The sequence below is a fragment of the Salvelinus sp. IW2-2015 genome, linkage group LG9 (assembly GCF_002910315.2).
Source record: "Salvelinus sp. IW2-2015 linkage group LG9, ASM291031v2, whole genome shotgun sequence".
NCBI lineage: Eukaryota > Metazoa > Chordata > Actinopteri > Salmoniformes > Salmonidae > Salvelinus > Salvelinus sp. IW2-2015.
In genome coordinates, this window is record NC_036849.1 from 30,252,075 (window position 1) to 30,272,107 (window position 20,033).

At 43.6% G+C, this 20,033-nt stretch overlaps 1 protein-coding gene across 1 annotated transcript in view; it reads left to right on the top strand.

Moving 5' to 3' along the window:
- The window catches only part of LOC111968391 (arf-GAP with SH3 domain, ANK repeat and PH domain-containing protein 3-like), a 78,335-nt gene that overhangs the window by 11,486 nt on the left and 46,816 nt on the right, over positions 1-20,033 (top strand). The window contains exons 3-9 of the mRNA XM_070445066.1: positions 10,398-10,472; positions 11,312-11,361; positions 12,171-12,294; positions 14,048-14,133; positions 14,630-14,705; positions 16,912-16,934; positions 18,613-18,641. Of these exons, the coding sequence (XP_070301167.1) occupies positions 10,398-10,472; positions 11,312-11,361; positions 12,171-12,294; positions 14,048-14,133; positions 14,630-14,705; positions 16,912-16,934; positions 18,613-18,641 (463 nt within the window). The remainder of the gene's footprint in view (positions 1-10,397; positions 10,473-11,311; positions 11,362-12,170; positions 12,295-14,047; positions 14,134-14,629; positions 14,706-16,911; positions 16,935-18,612; positions 18,642-20,033) is intronic.

A 20,033-nucleotide genomic window follows, 5' to 3' on the forward strand; every position in this document is an offset into this window, starting at 1 on the left:
CCGCATCCCTGCGAGTGACGTGTTCAGAGTGTTATGTAATGCAGTGACGCTTGATGATGGTGTTGATGTACTGTAGTGACGTGTTGATGATGTGTTGAGTTGTACTGTAGTGACGTGTTGAGATGGTGTTGATGTACTGCAGTGACGGTGATGAGGTGTTGATGTACTGAGTGATGATGATGGTGTTTATGTACTGAGTGACGGGTGAGAATGGTGTTGATGTACTGTAGTGATGGTGTTGATGTACTGTAGTGACGGTGATGAGATGGTGTTGATGTACTGTAGTGACGGTGTGAGAGTGTTGAGATGGTGTTGATGTACTGTAGTGACGGTGATGATGTGTTGATGTACTGTAGTGTGGTGATGAGAGGTGTTGATGTACTGTAGTGACGGTGTTGAGAGGTGTTGATGTACTGTAGTGACGCTGATGATGGTGTTGATGTACTGTAGTGTACGGTGATGAGAGATGTTGATGTACTGTAGTGATGGTGATGAGAGTGGTTGATGTACTGTAGTGACGCTGATGGATGGTGTTGATGGAACTGTGAGTGAACGCTGTGATGGTGTTGATGTACTGTAGTGACGGTGATGAGAGGTGTTGATGTACTGTAGTGACGCTGATGATGGTGTTGATGTACTGCAGTGACAGTGATGATGGTGTTGATGTACTGTAGTGACGATGATGAGAAGAGGAAGAGGGAAGGGTACGGTTCAGAGGGAAACAGGGCAGACAGACGTGATCTGATTGTTATTGTGCTGGTGGTGACAGAACAGAATGCTGGCTGGTGTGACTAATAGGGGAGCTGGTAGATAATCAAATCAAATGGTATTGGTCACATGCTTCATAAACAACAGGTGTAGACTATCAGTGAAATGCTTACTTACAAGCCCTTCCCAACAATGCAGAGAGAAACATTTAAAAAATAATAACACATTCAATAAATACAAAATGAGTAACAATACCTTGGATATATAAATGGGGTACCAGAGCCTAGTCGATGTGCAGGTGTACGATGTCATTGAGATAGATATGCACATATAGATTGGGTAAGGGTAAGGGACAGTTTGAAATTTACTGGGGGGGTGGGGGAAGTTTTTATTTTTCTTGCTTTGGGGAGGGTAGTGTGTTTTCTCCCTGGTTTACATTGGCTCTTTTGCAGGTTTGACTATATAATTTCTTCCATCCGAGCCACATGTCCTCATCTGCTTGCATGCACCGCCTCGATTTCAAGGTGTTTTAGTACTTCCCTTATGCATTGCAGTTTTACTATACCACTGGTCAATATAGTATACCACTCTTGTCTGTCCTGCCCTCTATCCACCATTCATAGTGACAATAGTGATAGGTGGATCGTTTGTCCAGATCTGCAATAGGCTAACTAGCGATCATACCACACATTAAAGCATTCAAAGCTGCACCAATTAGGAGGGACTGGTGCACTTTACAAAATAGATGGCATCATGAGGAAGAAAAATGATGTGGATATATTGAAGCAACATCTCAAGACATCAGTCAGGAAGTTAAAGCTTGGTTGCAAATGGGTCTTCCAAATGGACAATGACCCCAAGCATACTTACACAGTTGTGGCAAAATGGCTTAAGGACAACAAAGTCAAGGTATTGGAGTGGTCATCACAAAGCCCTGACCTCAAGCCTATAGACAATTTGTGGGCAGAACTAAAAAAGCGTGCAGAGGCCTATTATCAGCAACCATCACTCCTGTGTTCCAATGGCTCGTTGTGTTAGCTAATCCAAGTTTATCATTTTTAAAGGCTAATTAGAAAACCCTTTTACAATTATGTTATCACAGCTGAAAACTGTTGTTCTGATTAAAGAAGCAATAAAACTGGGCCTCAAGACTAGTTGTGTATCTGGAGCATCAGCATTTGTCATTTATTTTTGCTCTTTGCACCCAGTATCTCTACTTGCACATCATCATCTGCACATCTATCACTCCAGTGTTAATGCTAAATTGTAATTATTTTGCCACTATGGCCTATTTATTGTCTTACCTCCCCAGTCTTACTACAGTTGCACACACTGTATATAGATTTTTCTATTGTGTTATTGACTGTACGTTTATTTATCCCATGTGTAACTCTGTGTTGTTGTTTTTGTCGCACTGCTTTGCTTTATCTTGGCCAGGTCGCAGTTGTAAATGAGAACTTGTTCTCAACTGGCCTACCTGGTTAAATAAAGGTAAAATAAAAATAAAAACATTTGTGGGTTCGATTACAGGCCCAAATTGGCCAGAAACAAAGAACTTTCTTCTGAAACTCGTCAGTCTATTCTTGTTCTGAGAAATTAAGGCTATTCCATGCGAGAAATTGTCAAAAACTGAAGATCTCGTACAATGCTGTGTATTACTCCCTTCACAGAACAGAGCAAACTGACTCTAACCCGAATTGAAAGAGGAGTGGGAGGCCCGGTGCACAACTGAGCAAGAGGACAAGCACATTAGTGTCTAGTTTGAGAAACAGATGCCTCACAAGTCCTCAACTGGCAGCTTCATTAAATAGTACCCACAAAACACCAGTCTCAACGTCAACAGTGAAGAGGCGACTCCGGGATGCTGGCCTTCTAGGCAAAGTTGGAAAGAAAAAGCCATATCTCAGACTGGCCAATAAAAATCAAATATTAAGATGGGTAAAAGTACACAGACACTGGAAAGAGGAAGATTGGATAAAAGTGTTATGGACAGACATATCTAGGTTTGATCTAGAAGAATATTTGTGAGACGCAGAAAAAATGAAAAAATGCTGGAGGAGTGCTTGACGCCATCTATCAAGCATGGTGGAGGCAATGTGATTGTCTGGGGGGTGCTTTGGTGGTGGTAAAGTGGGAGATTTGTACAGGATAAAAGGGTTCTTGAAGAAGGAAGGCTATCACTCCATTTTGCAACGCCATGCCATACCCTGTGGACATCGCTTAATTGGAGCCAATTTCTTCCTACAACAGAACAATAACCCAAAGCACCGCTCCAAACTATGCAAGAACTATTTAGGGAAGAAGCAGTCAGCTGGTATTCTGTCTATAATGGAGTGGCCAGCACAGTCACTGGATCTCAACCCTATTGAGCTGTTGTGGGAGCAGCTTGACTGTACGGTACGTAAGAAGTGCCCATCATGCCAATCCAACTTGTGGGAGGTGCTTTAGGAAGCATGGGGTGAAATCTCTTCAAATTACCTCAACAAATTGACAACTAGAATGCCAAAGGTCTACAGGGCTGTAATTGCTGCAAATGGAGGATTCTTTGACGAAAGCAAAGTTTGAAGGACACAATTATTATTTCAATTAAAAATCATTATTTATAACCTTGTCAACATCTTGACTATATTTCCTATTAATTTTGCAACTCATTTCATGTATGTTTTCATGGAAAACAAGGACATTTCTAAGTGTCCCCAAACTTTTGAACGGTAGTGTGTAGTATATACACTACCGGTCAAACGTTTTAGAACACCTACACATTCAAGGGTTTTTCTTTAAAATATATTTTATATTTGAGATTCTTCAAATAGCCACCCTTTGCCTTGATGACAGCTTTGCACACTCTTGGCATTCTCTCAACCAGCTTCATGAGGTAGTCACCTGGAATGCATTTCAATTAACAGGTGTGCCTTCTTAAAAGTTAATTTGTGGAATTTATTTCCTTCTTTGAGCCAATCAGTTGTGTTGTGACAGGGTAGGGGGTTGCTATACAGAAGATAGCCCTATTTGGTAAAATACCAAGTCCATATTATGGAAAGAAACTCAATTAAGCAAAGAGAAATGACAGTCCATCATTACTTTAAGACATGAAGGTCAGTCAATACGGAACATTTCTAAAAGTTTCTTCAAGTGCACTTGCAAAACCCATCAGGCGTTATGATGAAACTGGCTCTCATGAAGACCCAGAGTTACCTCTGCTGCAGAGGATAAGTTCATTAGAGTTACCAGTCTCAGAAATTGCAGCCCAACTAAATGCTTCAAGAGTTCAAGTAACAGACACATCTCAACAGCAACTGTTCAGAGGAGACTGTGTGAATCAGGCCTTGATGGTCGAATGGTGGTTGGTTTGGGATGAGTCGGACCGCAGAGTGAAGGAAAAGCAGCCAGCAAGTGCTCAGCATATGTGGGACATCCTTCAATACTGTTGAGAAAGCATTCCAGGTGAAGTTGGTTGAGAGAATACTAAGAGTGTGCAAAGCTGTCATCAAGGCAAAGGGTGGCTATTTGAAGAATCTCAAATATAAAATATATATTTTTATTTAACATTTTCTTGGTTACTACGTGATTCCATATGTGTTATTTCATAGTTTTGATGTCTTCGCTATTATTCTACAATGTAGAAAATAGTAAAAATAAAGAAAAACCCTTGATTGAGTAGGTGTGTCCAAACTTTTGACCGGGAGTGTATATACAGTACCTGTCAAAAGTTTGGACACACCTACTCATTCAAGGGTTTTTTATTTGTACTATTGTCTACATTTTGTCCTGTGGTCACTGTTTCAGTCAATTTCTTCTATTTGTAGCATAATGAAAACACCCCGGGGCAATATTATAATCCATAAACCTGTGTAGTTGAGCTCCATCCATGAAATCATTATCTGGTTATGTTACATGATTAAAGTATGGACCTAGAAGCATTAGTCAACTCTCTCCACAATGTCAACGTTAAGATGCAAGATGCAAGCCATGATCTCAATAACCCCTGTGTGTGTGTGTGTGTGTGTGTGTGTGTGCTGTCAGAGGGGTTATTTATGAATGAGTTGCAGTTTGGTCACAACTCGAGGGTCAAAGCTCCTCAGTTTTTAGGGAGAGGAAGGGTGAGGGGAGACCCCAAACTTGTCTCAGGTATGTGTGTGTTTGTTTGTGTGTGTGTTTGTGTTGGAGGGATACAACAGCTGCATGAGATCAATTAGAGCCATTCAGAAAACTGGAGCAAGCCGAAACCCTCCCACTGATAGTCTCCATGGCAATGATAATTCCTCCCAGACCTCTGTGTGCTGTGAGTGGACAAGGTCCCTCCCCCCATCTGTCAATCAAAGTTTCCCACGCAGGCTCTAGAGGAAGTGTTTGAGGGAACTGGGGAAACCAATCCAACTCACTACCGCTGTTTGATTTAGGGGCTTTTAAAGTAAACTGTGTGTGTGGTTTCACTGTTTGGCCTACACAAGGCCTTTTTCCATTGGCTAAGTTATTGGAAGCCAATCAAAACAAACAAAGCTTTGGATCAATTTCTCAAGGTTAACTTGTGTATGAACTCAGAAGAGGGAAGTGGTTGACTTGTATTTACCTACAAAGCTGCTTCAGTACAGGACATGTTTTTGAACAGTCAGTCAGTGTATTGTTAATCAATTGGATTTACATAAGACCTTCAGATGTTTTCCCAGTAAGCACAATTTTCTGGATGCTTTTCTGGAATGTTGTTTGCTCATAGGTTTGATTATCTAAGAATTATATTTGAGAAGGGTTGTTTCCATTGAGTGATATCACTTCATCCATCATATGAAGTAAATAAAAACTGTGGGCAGAACAAGGAGATTTGTATTTGTTTCACATCCAACATATATTTTATTGATGTACGTACAGTTGAAGTTGGAAGTTTACATACACTTAGGTTGGAGTCATTAAAACTCGTTTTTCTTACCACTCCACAAATTTCAAACTATAGTTTTAGCAAGTCGGTTAGGGCATCTACTTCCTTCATGACACAAGTCATTTTTCCAACAATTGTTTACAGACAGATTATTTCACTTATAATTCACTGTATCACAATTGCAGTGGGTCAGAAGTTTACATACACTAAGTTGACTGAGCCTTTAAACAGATTGGAAAATTCCAGAAAATTATGTCGTGGCTTTAGAAGACTCTGATAGGCTAATTGACATCATTTGAGTCAATTGGAGGTGTACCTGTGGATGTATTTCAAGGCCTACCTTCAAACAGTGCCTCTGCTTGACATCATGGGAAAATCCAAAAGAAATCAGCCAAGACTTCAGAAAACAATTGTAGACCTCCACAAGTCTGGTTCATCCTTGGAAGCAATTTCCAAATGCCTGAAGGTACCAAGTTCATCTGTACAAGCAATAGTACGCAAGTATAAACACCATGGGACCACGCAGCCGTCATACCACTCAGGAAGGAGACGCGTTCTGTCTCCTAGAGATGAACGTACTTTGGTGCGAAAAGTGCAAATCAATCCCAGAACAACAGCAAAGGACCTTGTGAAGATGTTGGAGGAAACAGGTACAAAAGTATCTATATCCACAGTAAAACGAGTCCTATATCGACATAACCTGAAAGGCCACCCAGCAAGGAAGAAGCCACTGCTCCTAAACCGCCATAAAAAAGCCAGACTACGGTTTGCAACTGCACATGGGGACAGAGATCGTACTTTTTGGAGAAATGTCCTCTGGTCTGATGAAACAAAAATATAACTATTTAGCCACTATGACCATCGTTATGTTTGGAGGCAAAAGGGGGAGCCTTGCAAGCCGAAGAACACCATCCCAACTGTGAAGCACGGGGTGGCAGCATCATCATCAGCGTCATCTATAAGTCGTTGCTAGGTAAAGCCCCCCGCCTTATCTCAGCTCACTGGTCACCATAGCAGCACCCACCCGCAGCACGCGATCAGCAGGTATATTTCACTGGTCATCCCCAAAGCCAATTCCTCCTTCGGGCGCCTTTCCTTCCAGTTCTCTGCTGCCAATGACTGGAACGAACTGCAAAAATCACTGAAGCTGGAGACTCATATCTCCCTCACTAGCTTTAAGCACCAGCTGTCAGAGCAGCTCACAGATCAATGCACCTGTACATAGACAATCTGTAAATAGCCCATCCAACTACCTCATCACCATATTGTTATTTATTTTATTTATTTAGCTCTTTTGCACCTCAGTACCGCTACTTGCACACTCATCTTCTGCACATCTATCACCACAGTGTTTAATTTGCCATACTGTAATAATTGTCACTATGGCCTATTTTGTCACTATTTGCACACACTGTATATAGACTTTCTCTATTGTATTATTGACTGTATGTTTGTTTATTCCATGTGTAACTCTGTTGTTGTTTGTGTTGCACTGCTTTGCATTATCTTGGCCAGGTCGCAGTTGTAAATGAGAACTTGTTCTCAACTGGCCTACCTGGTTAAATAAAGGTGAAATAAAAATAAAATAAACATCATGTTGTGTGGGTGCTTTGCTGCAGGAGGGACTGGTGCACTTCGCAAAATAGATGGCATCATGAGGTAGGAAAATTGTGGAAATATTGAAGCAACATCTCAAGACATCAGTCAGGAAGTTAAAGCTTGGTCGCAAATGGGTCTTCCAAATGGACAATGACCCCAAGCATACTTACAAAGTTGTAGCAAAATGGCTTAAGGACAACAAAGTCAAGTTATTGGCGTGGCCATCACAGAAGCCCTGACCTCAATCCTATAGAAACTTTGTGGGAGAACTGAAAAAGCGTGTGCGAGCAAGGAGGCCTACAAACCTGACTCAGTTACACCAGCTCCGTCAGGAGGAATGGGCCAAAATTCACCCAACGTATTGTGGGAAGCTTGTTAAACTAGCAACCCAAGTTAAACAATTTAAAGGCAATGCTACCAAATACTAATTGAGTGTATTTGAGCTTCTGATCCACTGGGATTGTGATGAAAGAAATAAAAGCTGAAATAAATCACTCTACTTTTATTCTGACATTTCACATTCTTAAAATAAAGTGGTGATCCTAACTGACCTAAGACAGGGAATTATTACTAGGATTAAATGTCAGGAATTGTGAAAAACTGAGTTTAAATGTATTTGGTTAACTGTATATGTGTATATGTGTATATGTGAACGACCGCCTCAATTCGGTCTCATGTAGCAAAATTTGAAATGGTGTTTTTTACATGTTTTGGTACCTACTGGAGAGCTCTTCTTTGTCTACATCCATTCAGCATCATTCACACCCTCTTAAGCCTTAGCCCCACCCATCTCTTTAAGGTTTCACATGTGTGGCCATGTGGTAAACACACCATATATCAAACAATATCTAAGTATATTTGTCACATGCATATGATACAGAAGGTGTAAATGGTACAGTGAAGTGGTTACTTGCATAGTAGCAATATCAAAAACAGGAAGTGTCCAGATAAATATTCCATAATTATTAGATGACGCTTACTCAGACACACTTGTAAATTGATGGGTCATGTGAAAGAAATGCTGTAACCCCCCCCCCCCCCCCCCCACCCACATATAGCTAAGTGGATGGGTCACTATTGTCTAGACATGTACGCATGTTCATGAAATACAATAGATGGCCATAATCACGCCCAGACACACCTGGCTAATTTGATGGGTCATGTAATAATCCGGCCTAAGTATAGTTTTCTGTTTAGACATGTAACAAGCAACCTAAACAATGAACTGGAATAATCCATACTCATACTACTACCAATACAAACATGGTCTTAGCTGTAGTATGAATCTGCTTGTAGCTTAAAGCTAACAAACTAGGTTTAATGTTAGCTAGCTAACATTAGGCTATAACTAGCAATGCAAATGGGTTTCTGATTTGAATAACATTACTACACAGGTCACACACATAACGTTAGCTAGCGAGCCAGCAAGCTAACGTTTGCTAGCTAACTAACAGTACTCTTTAACTTGCAATAAAATTACTTTCTGACAAAATTAGAAACTTATTTCTAAAAATGTAGCTCGCCTCTTACCCGTATACATGGATGAATACTACACGCCAGACTGGAACCATTTAACTCTGTTTTGTTTGTAGCTACATCTTGTTTGGCCAGCGTTGTGTCAAGTCACTCCGGTTCACACTGACCGTGGCGTGTGCAGAAAGACCATCACTTTTTCCAACTGATCTGTCGATAGCGCCTGCTAAATTCAGGGCATCAACGTAAACTTTTGTAGTTCTCGATGGCTAACGTTATATCTTTCACAAACGATGCGGTAGAAAGGACTGTCAACACATACTGAACAGCTCACGTTATAGACAGAAGCATCCTACATGGCAGACCAATCAGAACTGATCTCCCGGCATGTCCAGCCCATCCATTATCTTAGCCAATCATGGCTAGCGGGAAGGTTCCTGGCTTTTTCCATGGTTAAACCAACTATGCTCATAATTTAATAATTTTATTTGTATTTATGGATGGAATACAAGTTTGTTATTAAGGCACATAAAAGTTCACATGTTCCAGAAGGCATTTCTGCCAAAAAACACATTTTGGTAAATGTTTCAGTTCAAATGGCTCTCCTGTGAGGTAGTGACGTGCGACATACGCCTAGTTTCCTAAAACAAGTCACATATTCACTCCTGTCTACATCATTTCCCCTTGTGGGATAAATGAAGTATATTGAATTGAAAGAACAGGCTTAAACCAATGTAGATTTTCCCCATGTGACATGCTGTTATTCAAAACAGAGGAAAATGGCGGACATCAATCAGTCATATGTATTTATAAAGCACTTTTTACATCAGCCAATGTTACAAAGTGCTATACAGAAGCCCAGCCTAAAACCCCAACATGTTGACGTACTGTATATGAATGAGAATAAACCTACATAGACACTACCCAACACGTGGAGCTAATCATTCAGTAGTTCCCCTCCCTGCCTTGAGATAAGAGAGAGGGAGGGGATGGCACGGTGCCATGTTCTTGGGTGGTAGGGTTTATATGATGCACTAGCCTTGTAAGAGCAAGAACTGGAGGAGGACTTAACTGCACCAAGCGTTCATGTGTATGGTGTATATTTAAGGACATGTCCTTTTTCCCTGGGTGGTAGGGTTTATATGATCTATTAGCCCTGTAAGATCTGAGGTGGAGGAGGACTTGACTGCACCAAGCGTTCATGTGTATGGTGTACATTTAAGGACATGTCCTTTTTCCCTGGGTGGTAGGGTTTATATGATCTATTAGCCCTGTAAGATCTGAGGTGGAGGAGGACTTGACCGACTTTACTGCACCAAGCCTTCATTTTAATGGACATGTCTTGTGGATGTCCTAAAACAGGCACCATACATCTGTAGTCCAACTGACTGCATAACAGGATGTATCTCAGCATGACTAACTAGAATACAGTCATTCCATCTGAATCGCAATTTTGATTTGGTAATGCACACATTCTAAGCCCACAAATAAAATCATACAAATTATGGTGCACTCTGGGAACATATGGATTGAATCACAAGTTGATCATAGCCATCCCATGGAATGTGACTCACTGGGAAGCTGGAACAACATTATAGGGTCCCTAGGAACCAATACAGGTTTTTGTTGTTTCATCGTTTTAAATCGGAACGTGTGTGTCTGTGTGTAGCTATGTGACTCATTGCCTCTCTCCCTCTTCCTCTTTCTCCCTCTCTCCCTCCCTCGCTCCCTTCCTGTCTTCCAGGTCCAGAATTTGAACAATATAATCTCTTTTCCCTTGGAGAATGTCTTGAAGAGTGAGCTTAGAGACAGCAGACTGGTGAGTAACCCTACTGTAGTGTACACTACATAGTGGAACACTTCTGTCTCCTCTACTGTGTCTGTAAAGTAATCTAGACAATAAGAGATACATCTAGGGCCTCCCGAGGGGCACAGCAGTCTAAGGCACTGCATCGCAGTGTTGCGGCGTCACTACAGCCTGGGGTTTGATCCCAGGCTGTGTCACAACTGGCTGTGACCGGGAGTTCCATAGGGCGGCGCACAATTGGCCCAGTGTCGTCCGGGTTAGGGAAGGGTTTGGCCAGGGGAGCTTTACTTGGCTCATCGCACTCTAGCGACTTCTTGTGGCGGGCCGGGTACCTCCAGGCTGACTCTGGTCTTCAGTTGAACGTTGTTTCCTCCGACACATTGGTGCAAATTGCTTCCGGGTTTAGCGAGCGGGTGTTAAGAAGCGCGGCTTGGTCATGTTTCGGAGGACACATGACTCGACCTTTGCCTCTCCCGGGCCAAAAGCTACAGGTACTAGGGCCTGGAGTTTTACCAGGCCAGGCTTCCTTGTCCTACTTAATGAGAGGTCATTCACCAGCAATAGGTTTTGTTATTGGTACAGTAAACCCCATTGTTGAAGTGTCATATAAGGTGTATGAAGGGGCCAGAGCCTACTATTCACAGTCAAATGTAATCTAAGTTTGGGGCCCCTGGGTCCTGTGACTGTACAGTGTTCTGTGACTGTACAGTGTCCTGTGACTGTACAGTGTTCTGTGACTGTACAGTGTTCTGTGACTGTCCACACTTCAGATAATATAGACGCAGTGTTTATTTGACTTGTCCGGAGCGCAGCCCAACTGAACTATCGGTCTTCCGTCTTCTCTTCTTTAGGAGTTGAAGAAACAGTTGGAGAAGAGCTGGAAGGATTATGACATCAAAGTGTGAGTTGATATCATTCTACCAAAGTGATTATGAGGGAAGTAGTCTTCCATAGGGTTTGTGGTGCCTCTCAGAAAGATGAAAAGAGAGTGTTACTGTACACCCATCCAGTCATGTTCTGGTTTTAAGTCAATGTAATATAAGAATGGGGTTTCACCTCCACTCTCCCTTATCCTTTCTCCTGTTTCCTCAGGTGAAATAGTTGGAAGGAGGGAGTTTGTTACAGGAATATGATGTTTAAAATGGCCAAGATTAGGACAGTAAATACCTGTAAATCCACCCGTATCTCTTTCTATCATTCACACACAGACATGCACACACTCACACCTCATCCCAAGACAATTCTACAGATATCTAATGCACTGTCCTTTCACTCGTCAGCATCTGTGTCCACGAATGTTGACGTTGAGTCCGTCTCCATTTAACAATGCTCTTTTCTTTCATTGAACGGTATCAATAAAGATGCTTTACAGTCTAAAGTCCTCTACCTCGCTCTACCTCTCTCTCTCTGTCTCTCTCTCGGTCTCTCTACCTCTGTCTCTCTACCTCTGTCTCTCTACCTCTCTCTCTACCTCTGTCTCTCTACCTCTGTCTCTCTATCGTAGCCTCTGTCTCCTACCTCTGTCTCTCTACCTCTCCTCTCTCTCTCTCTCTCCTCTCTCTCTTCTCTCTCTCTCTCTCTCTCTCTCTCTCTCTACTCTGTCTCTCTACCTCTGCTCTACCTCTCTCTTTCTCTACCTCTCTCTCTCTCTACCTCTCTCTTTCTCTACATTTCTCTCTCTACCTCTCTCTACCTCTCTCTCTATCTCAGTGGGAAGCTGGAGAAGGAGAGGAGGGAGAAGAGCCGTCAGCCGGGCCTGATCAGGATGGAGGGATACGAGGTGACGGAGGACATGGAGCGAGAGAGGAGGACCTTCCAGCTGCAGATGTGTGAGGTGAGGACACAGAGCTGGGACGGACACACACGTAGTAAAGTTACCCATAGACACTGATCTAAAGTCTTGGTAATAGTGGTGATAAAACCACTACTACTAACACAGCTAATACCACTACTAACACTGCTAATACCACTACTAACACTGCTAACACAACACCACTACTACCACTAACACTGCCAATGCCGCTAACACCACTGCTACCGCTAACGCCGCTAACACCAGTACTAACGCTGCTAACACCACTACTACCGCTAACGCCGATAACGCTGCAACTACCGCTAACGCCGCTAACACTGCTAATACCGCTAATGCTGATAACACCACTACTACCACTAACGGCGCTAACACTGCTAATACCGCTAACGCCACTACTAACACAACTACCACTAACACTGCTACTACCACCACTAACACTGCTAATACCGCTAACACCACTACTACCATTAACACTGCTAATACCACTAATGCCGCTAACACCACTACTACTACCACTAACAGCACTACTACTACGGCAAACGGCGCTAATGCCACTTATTCCACTAATGCCACTAATACTTACGGGTAGGTTTGGGGGATGGGAATCTGATCCTAGATCTGTGCATATGGACAATTTCTCCCCTGAACGGCACAGATCGTGTCAAGGTGGGGGAGGATGCCAGACCCAGACTAGACTGTGAAATGTAAAAATGTGCAGTACAGATTGGAAATGGCACTGAAGCCAATGCTAAGCTCAGTTAAAGTCCACAGTTACACTTTACGAGCGTAGGGGAATTTACTCTTTAGTTGGACTCTCTGTGAGGCCAGCTGCTGAGATGGGTGGAGAAGTAGAGGAGGAGAATTCCCCCCCCCCCTTCTCCAAGGCCCTTGTCTGGGTCATGTTCATTATGGCACACAAGAGAAAACATTTGAAAACATGCAACTGAAAACGAAAATAAGTTTTTGGATAAGTCGAGGTTGTACATTCCTTCCACTGGGCACAAACGTCAGTTCAACATCCAGTTTGGATTTACATTTGGTTGAGTTGTCACCATGTCATTGGATCTAGCTTAAAAGTTGGGTAAAAAAACCGTCTTTACGTTGATTACTTTTTGCAAATCCAATCTGTTTTCAACGTTGATTCAACATCATCACACTAATCGTGTTTTGGTTGAAATGATGTGGAAACAACGTTGATTCTACCAGTTTTTGCCCAGTGGGCTGTTTCAGTCCGTTTTGCCCCATTTGGTGCATAATAAACATGACCCAGCACAGCCGCAGACAGACAGTTTTAAACAAGGCTTTATGGAGCAGAGACACAGCAGACTGCAGTCATTCCTTCCAAAAGCAGCAGAGAGCTCCTTCAGCTGGCTCTCACCAAGGCATTTCCCTTTTAAAGCAACATTTAAAACACTTCAAACAGTTCAAAAAATGGATCAGGTAAAAAAACACACCCTGAAACTGTTCTATGCCGTGTCATGTTTAGGCTATGTCCTGAGAAGCATATTGTCTATGGCAGGAGAGACTTGTTCATATGAAAGTCTAGTATTTTTCCTGCCCATGTGTCCTGACCAGGAAAAACTCTGTGCCCAAGTTACAGTCTACAACTAAGACCAGGAGTGTTTCCTGAACAGACAGTACATTTCTCCTACCATGATTTAAATCAGTAAAATGATACCCAACGGTTTATAACCAGTGTGACCGTTTCTGAACCTGAAACCAGCTCTGTAACCATGGTTACTAATCCAGTACTTTCGTCCTCTGGTTTGTCCAGTATCTACTGAAGATCCAGGAGCTGAGGGTACGTCAGGGTCCAGACCTGCTCCAGAGTCTCATCAAGTACTTCCAGGCCCAGCTCAAGTAAGTTCTCCTTCTATGCTTTAATGCCCCTTTTTCACGCTACTGAGCCAAGCCGAGCTGTACTGCACTATAGTCTAAAAGAAAACATTTTAAGAAAATGTAATATCAAAGACAGTACGGTTCTGGTTGGTCCTATAGTGTGAATCGTAAGAGTACTCGCTGGACTCATTTGGCCTTATGGGAAGCGTATGGCTTTCATATCTCCCTGCTACTACTCATATGTAACAGCACCAAGATCTTACCTCAGGAATGTTACTGTGGTTTCTGGTGTCAAATGTTGTGGCTGTTTGGTTTTGGCTTCCTTTTACTAGGTATTGCCACGCTACTTAACAATTTTGTTCCATATGTTATATGTGTTCTGTGTGTGTGTGTGTGTGTGTGTGTGTGTGTGTGTGTGTGTGTGTGTGTGTGTGTGTGTGTGTGTGTGTGTGTGTGTGTGTACCTGAGTGTTATGGTCGACATCCACCAATGACTCAGTATTGTTGTATCGTCTCAGTTTTTTCCAGGACGGCTTGAAAGCTGCCGAGAACCTTAGTCCCTTTGTGGAGAAGCTGGCTACATCGGTGCACATGGTAGTAACAACCGATTTGTTTTGTTTTGTCTGTCTACCTACCTGTCTGTCTGTCTGTCTCACACACACACACACACACACACACACACACACACACTAACTACCAACTCCAACTGGACCTTAGTCATCAGCTGCTACTGAAGTCCTGTACAGACACTAACAGATTATGCATCGCTGCAGACAAACCTCCTAAACCTCAACCTCGTCTCTCCTCCCAGACTTTCCCAACACACGGTCTGTCCATGACCGTGCAATTCCTATGCAATTCCTATAACTGCTCCTTCATTCCTGAAAGGGAAACCAAAATTATTCCCCAATTTCATTGGAGGTACGGGCCCTTATGCTATAATCGCCTAGACAGGCTTTCCAAACCAGACCAGACATTTTCCTGCCCATATCCCCCAACTGCCAAACCAGGAGACTATCACTCAGTACCGGTTATGGTTGTCAGGGTTACATGGCAGTGGTGTGGAAATATTTAATGGRYTGGTGTGGTGGTTATACTGAGCCTGGTCCACCTTAAATGACATGGTGTGGTGGTTATACTGAGCCTGGTCCACCTTAAATGACATGGTGTGGTGGTTATACTGAGCCTGGTCTCACCTTCCAATGGCATGGTGTGGTGGTTGTACTGAGCTGGTCCCTTAATGATGGTGTGGTGGTTATGCTGAGCCTGGGTCCACCTTAAATGGCAGGGTGTGGTCGTCTATGCTGAGCCTGGTCCACCTTAAATGGCATGGTGTGGTCGTTATGCTGAGCCTGTCCACCTAAATGACAAATGGTTGGTCGGTTTTATGGCCTGAGCCTGGTCACCTTAAATGACATGGTGTGGTGGTTATGCTGAGCCTGGTCACTTAAATGACATTGGTGTGGTGGTTTACTGAGCCTGGTCACCTTAATGACATGGTGTGGTGGTTATCGGCTCTGTGTGTGGTCGTTAGCTGAGCTGGTCCCCCTTAATGACATGGTGTGGTGGTTATACTGGCTGGTCAACCTTAAATGACATGGTGTGTGGTTATACACTGAGCTGGTCCACCTTAAATGACATGGTGTGGTCGTTATGCTGAGCCTGGTCCACCTAAATGGCGGGTGTGGTGGTTATACTGAGCCTGGTCCCAAAATGACATGGTGTGGTGGTTATGCTGAGCCTGGTCCACCTTAAATGACATGGTGTGTGGTTATTGAGCCTGGTCCACTTAAATGACATGGTGTGGTCCGTTATGCTGAGCCTGGTCACCTTAAATGGCAGGGTGGGGTGGTTATACTGAGGCCTGGTCCCACTTAAATGCACATGGTGTGGTGTTATGCTGAGCCTGGTCCACCTTAAATGAATGGTGTGGGGTTATACTGGCCTGGTCCCTTAAATGACAGGTGTGGTGGTTATGCTGAGCCTGGTCCACCTTAAATGGAATGTGTGGTCGCTTATATACTGAGCCTGGTGGTGTGGTCGTTATGCTGACCTGGTCACCTTAAATGACATGGTGTGGTGGTTTACTTGAGCCTTTTCCACCTAGTGGTTTACTGACCTAGTGTCGGTTACTCACTCACTCACTCACACACTCACACAGCTCACACACTCCACTCTCATCTCACTCTCTCTCTCTCAACAGACTTGAGTTTAATGAGAGTTCAGTGCGTTCTTCTTGCTCTACATGGTTGGAAAGGGCAAGCTTCGGGCACGCTGTTTCTCAGGTTCAAGGAAGAATTATGAAAGAAACCTGTTGGGACTTTTCCCGTCACCTAAACGTTTTTGTGTTGTTATCCTGTTTGATTTGGCAAGACAGCACAAATTGATATGGGACCAGGCTAAGATGGGGACCAGAAACCAAAGACTGTTCTAGTATGCTCTGTTACACTTTATTTTGCAACATTATGCAAAGCTTGGTTTAATAGCTGTCCACACCATTGATGTGGGAAAATCAAGCCAAAGCTACCCATCCCAAATCCATTCTTTTTGAGAGACGTTGGCGTTGTGAAAGCTAGTGCACGCCACGTACACCAGCAACTCCCTCCAAATGCTCGCCAATATTTAGCCCAATCAGTGTCTGTTTATATAGTAGCTACAGTAGATTGCATTCAGCTGATCTGTCTTGTGTGTGTGTGTGTGGTGTGTGTGGTGTGTTGGTGTGTGTGTGTGTGTGTGTGTGTGTGTGTGTGGTGTGTGTGTGTGTGTGTGTGTGTGTGTGTGGTGTGTGTGTGTGCGGTAGGTGCGTCAGGACCAGGAAGAAGAGTGAGATCAAGCTCTCTCAGCTACGAGACTCCTAAGACCTGCTGCTACAGATGGGGGAAAGAGGTACTGTTCATTAGGCACCAAACGGAAGAAAACTGACTGAAACAGAGATGGGGCTACCTGGCTTGTCCATAAGAGTGTTCATTTTCGTTGGAAAATGCTTTTAACCATTTTCCATTGCTTGCCCTAATAAACACACCCTGGTGGGTGGTTAAGAAAAAAAGAAAACTAATCATAGTCAATCTATTGTAATAAAGTATTTTTCTCCCCGTTTTGTCCCAGGAGTACAGCACCAGAAAGAATCTGGTAACGGCTACAGCATCCACCAGCCCTCAAGGCAACAAGATACGTACGGAGAAGTCAGGCTTCCTAAGAAGAGGAATGACGGGTGAGTCTGTCCTGGAGATTGTGGAAAATACTGGACCGTGTACTGAAACCAACAAGGCTCCACTTCCCAGCATTAACCCAATAGAAGGTTTCTGTTAGCCTGTGTAACGGAGATTAGACCGTGCTGTGAGCTCACTTCACAGCCAGCTTGAAATGTTGCCAATGGTGCTATCGAATTGGATCCTTTTCTATAGCCCAACTGGTTTTTATGTTGTCAGCGGGCGTCTCATGTGTTGGTGAGGCAGAGGCCGTGGTTCAAGCCCAGTCAGAGGCAATTTAAGGGAGGCGGCGCTATATGAATAAGCTAGCACACATTGGATTTGGAGACGGCAACAAACCGACCCGGAACTAGGCTAGGATTCCACAGGCTGTTTTAATGGTTGTGACTAGTACTAGGTACGAGACGAGATTAACCATTGAATACTACCACGGAAGTTTGGACTTGATGACTCAGTCGAGTCCAGATATCCAGTTGAGTTCTCTAAGTAAAATCAATAGTTTCACCTGGGATTTTGTTTATTCTGATTTAATATCTGTGTACTGTTTGCTTGTATCCATAGACACTTCTTCACAATCTCTAGCTAGCTTAATCGATATCTAAGTAACAAACAGTAATGCACAATGTATTATCATATTTATTCCTATCATGTATGTCGTCTCGCGGCATGCCAATTCTGGTGGAGGTGGGAAATAAAACATCGACATTTTTGCCGTGAACAGATACAATAGAAACAAGCCAATTTGTCCTGCTAAATGCCAATGCTGCCTAATATGGTATGTTGAAATCAACAACTCTCCCCCTACTGACAACCTGTTGCTGTCCTATACCGCTAGAGGCTAGCTAGCTATCGCCTTAAGCAACGAAAGTGCCTCCCAATTCATCGTCTGGCTTTAAAACTTCAAAATCAAGTTCAGTGGTACAGTCTTGTCTGTAGCTGTACTTCCATCTAGTCACACCGTGTTTTTGGCTATCATGTTATCACTTTATATGGCAAAGTTCAGGGTTCCTGACCATAGATTCTTCAGGCAATGATCCAGTGATGTATACATTGGTATATGATATTAGGATATTATGGGGTTAACATGGGAGCAGGCTGAGCGGGTTAGGGTTAAGGTTAGGCCTCAAGCAGGTTAGGGTTAAGGTTGGCCTGACAGCGGGTTAGGGTTAAGGTTAGGCCGCAGGTGTTAGGGTTAAGGTTAGGCTGAGCAGGGTTAGGGTAAGGTTAGGCCTGAGCAGGGTTTAGGGTTAAGGTTAAGGCTCAGAGGGTTAGGGTTACGGTTGGCTCAGCAGGGTTAAGGTTGGCCTCAGCAGGGTTAGGGGTTAAGGTTAGGCCTCAGCAGGGTTAGCCTAGTGGGTTAGAGCGTTGGACTAGTACACGAAAGGTTGCAAGTTCAAATCCCGAGCTGACAAGGTACAAATCTGTCGTTTTCTGCCCGTGACAGGCAGTTAACCCACTGTTCCTAGGCCGTCATTGAATTAAGAATTTGTTCTTAACTGACTTGCCTAGATAAATAAAGGTAAAATAAAAAATAAAAAGAATAAAAGGGTTAAGGTTAGGCCTGAGCAGGTTAGGGTTAGGTTAGGCCTCAGCGCGGGTAAGTTAGGCACTGAGCTAGGCGTTAAGGTTAGCCTCAGCATGGGTTAGGGTCGTGTAGCAGGCTGCAGCGTGACATTATGGAAGGGCGCTGTGGGAGGGGGGGGGACAGTGCCTATGTCAGCCCAGTGGTCATTCATTTTCTGCGGTTTAGGCATCTGGCGAGAGGCCTGGCTGGATGATGATGTCAGCTATCTCCAGCGCTAACCCAGGTGCATTAAGAGAGGAGAGTAGAGAAGGAGTGCGAAAGAAAATGGAGAGGGATAGGAGAGAGAGAAAGGGAAAGAGTAGTAAAAGGAGGAAGAAGAAAGAGAGAGAGAGTGAGGGGTAAGAGAGAGAAAGGGCAAGAGAGTAAAGAGAGAGGAGAAAAGCGTGAGAGAGAGAGTGGTAGGAAGAGTAAAAGAGAGAGGAAAAGAGAGAGCGAGAGAGAGGAGAAGAAGAAGAGAAAGTAGTAAAGAGAGAGAGAGAGGAGAGAGAGAAGAGAGACGAGAGAGAGAGAGAGAGTAGAGAAGAGAGAGAGGAGGACAGGGTAGCTGCAAGTCTCAAAACAGTCCGTATGTGTCCATTCCAGCCTCCCTCCTTCTCCTGTCTCTCTGTTCTCAGAGCATATAGATTACAGCTGTTGAATAAACATGCGGGGGATGTGAGCAGTTGGGGAAACGACTTGTATCCTAGATATGATGAGTAGCGTTGATGTACTGTAGTAAGTTACAGCTTATGCCTGATCTGAATGTGGTCGAAGTCTCTTCCTCTCTTCTTCCGTGCACTCTATGTCTCCCTCCCTCCCCCCTCAGGATTAGGAAGGTTTGGGCAGAAAGGAAAGTGTCGGTGTCAAGTAAACGCGCTGCTGACATCTCCCACAGCACGGTGACTAACAGTCGTGTCATTTTAGGTGAAATCTCTTCACCTCTGCATATCCTGTACCGCCACGATTTTTACCGTATATAACATCAGTAAAGCTCACGTAGCCAAATAGTACATCCTCAAACTACTGTCTATACTTGACTACTGTACTTTAAATCACGTGCCAACAGGGCTACACCCCATTTTAATGTTCTATCAAAAGTAGTCACGCCCTTATGCCTTGATGACAGCTTGTAGCACCCTCTTGGCATTC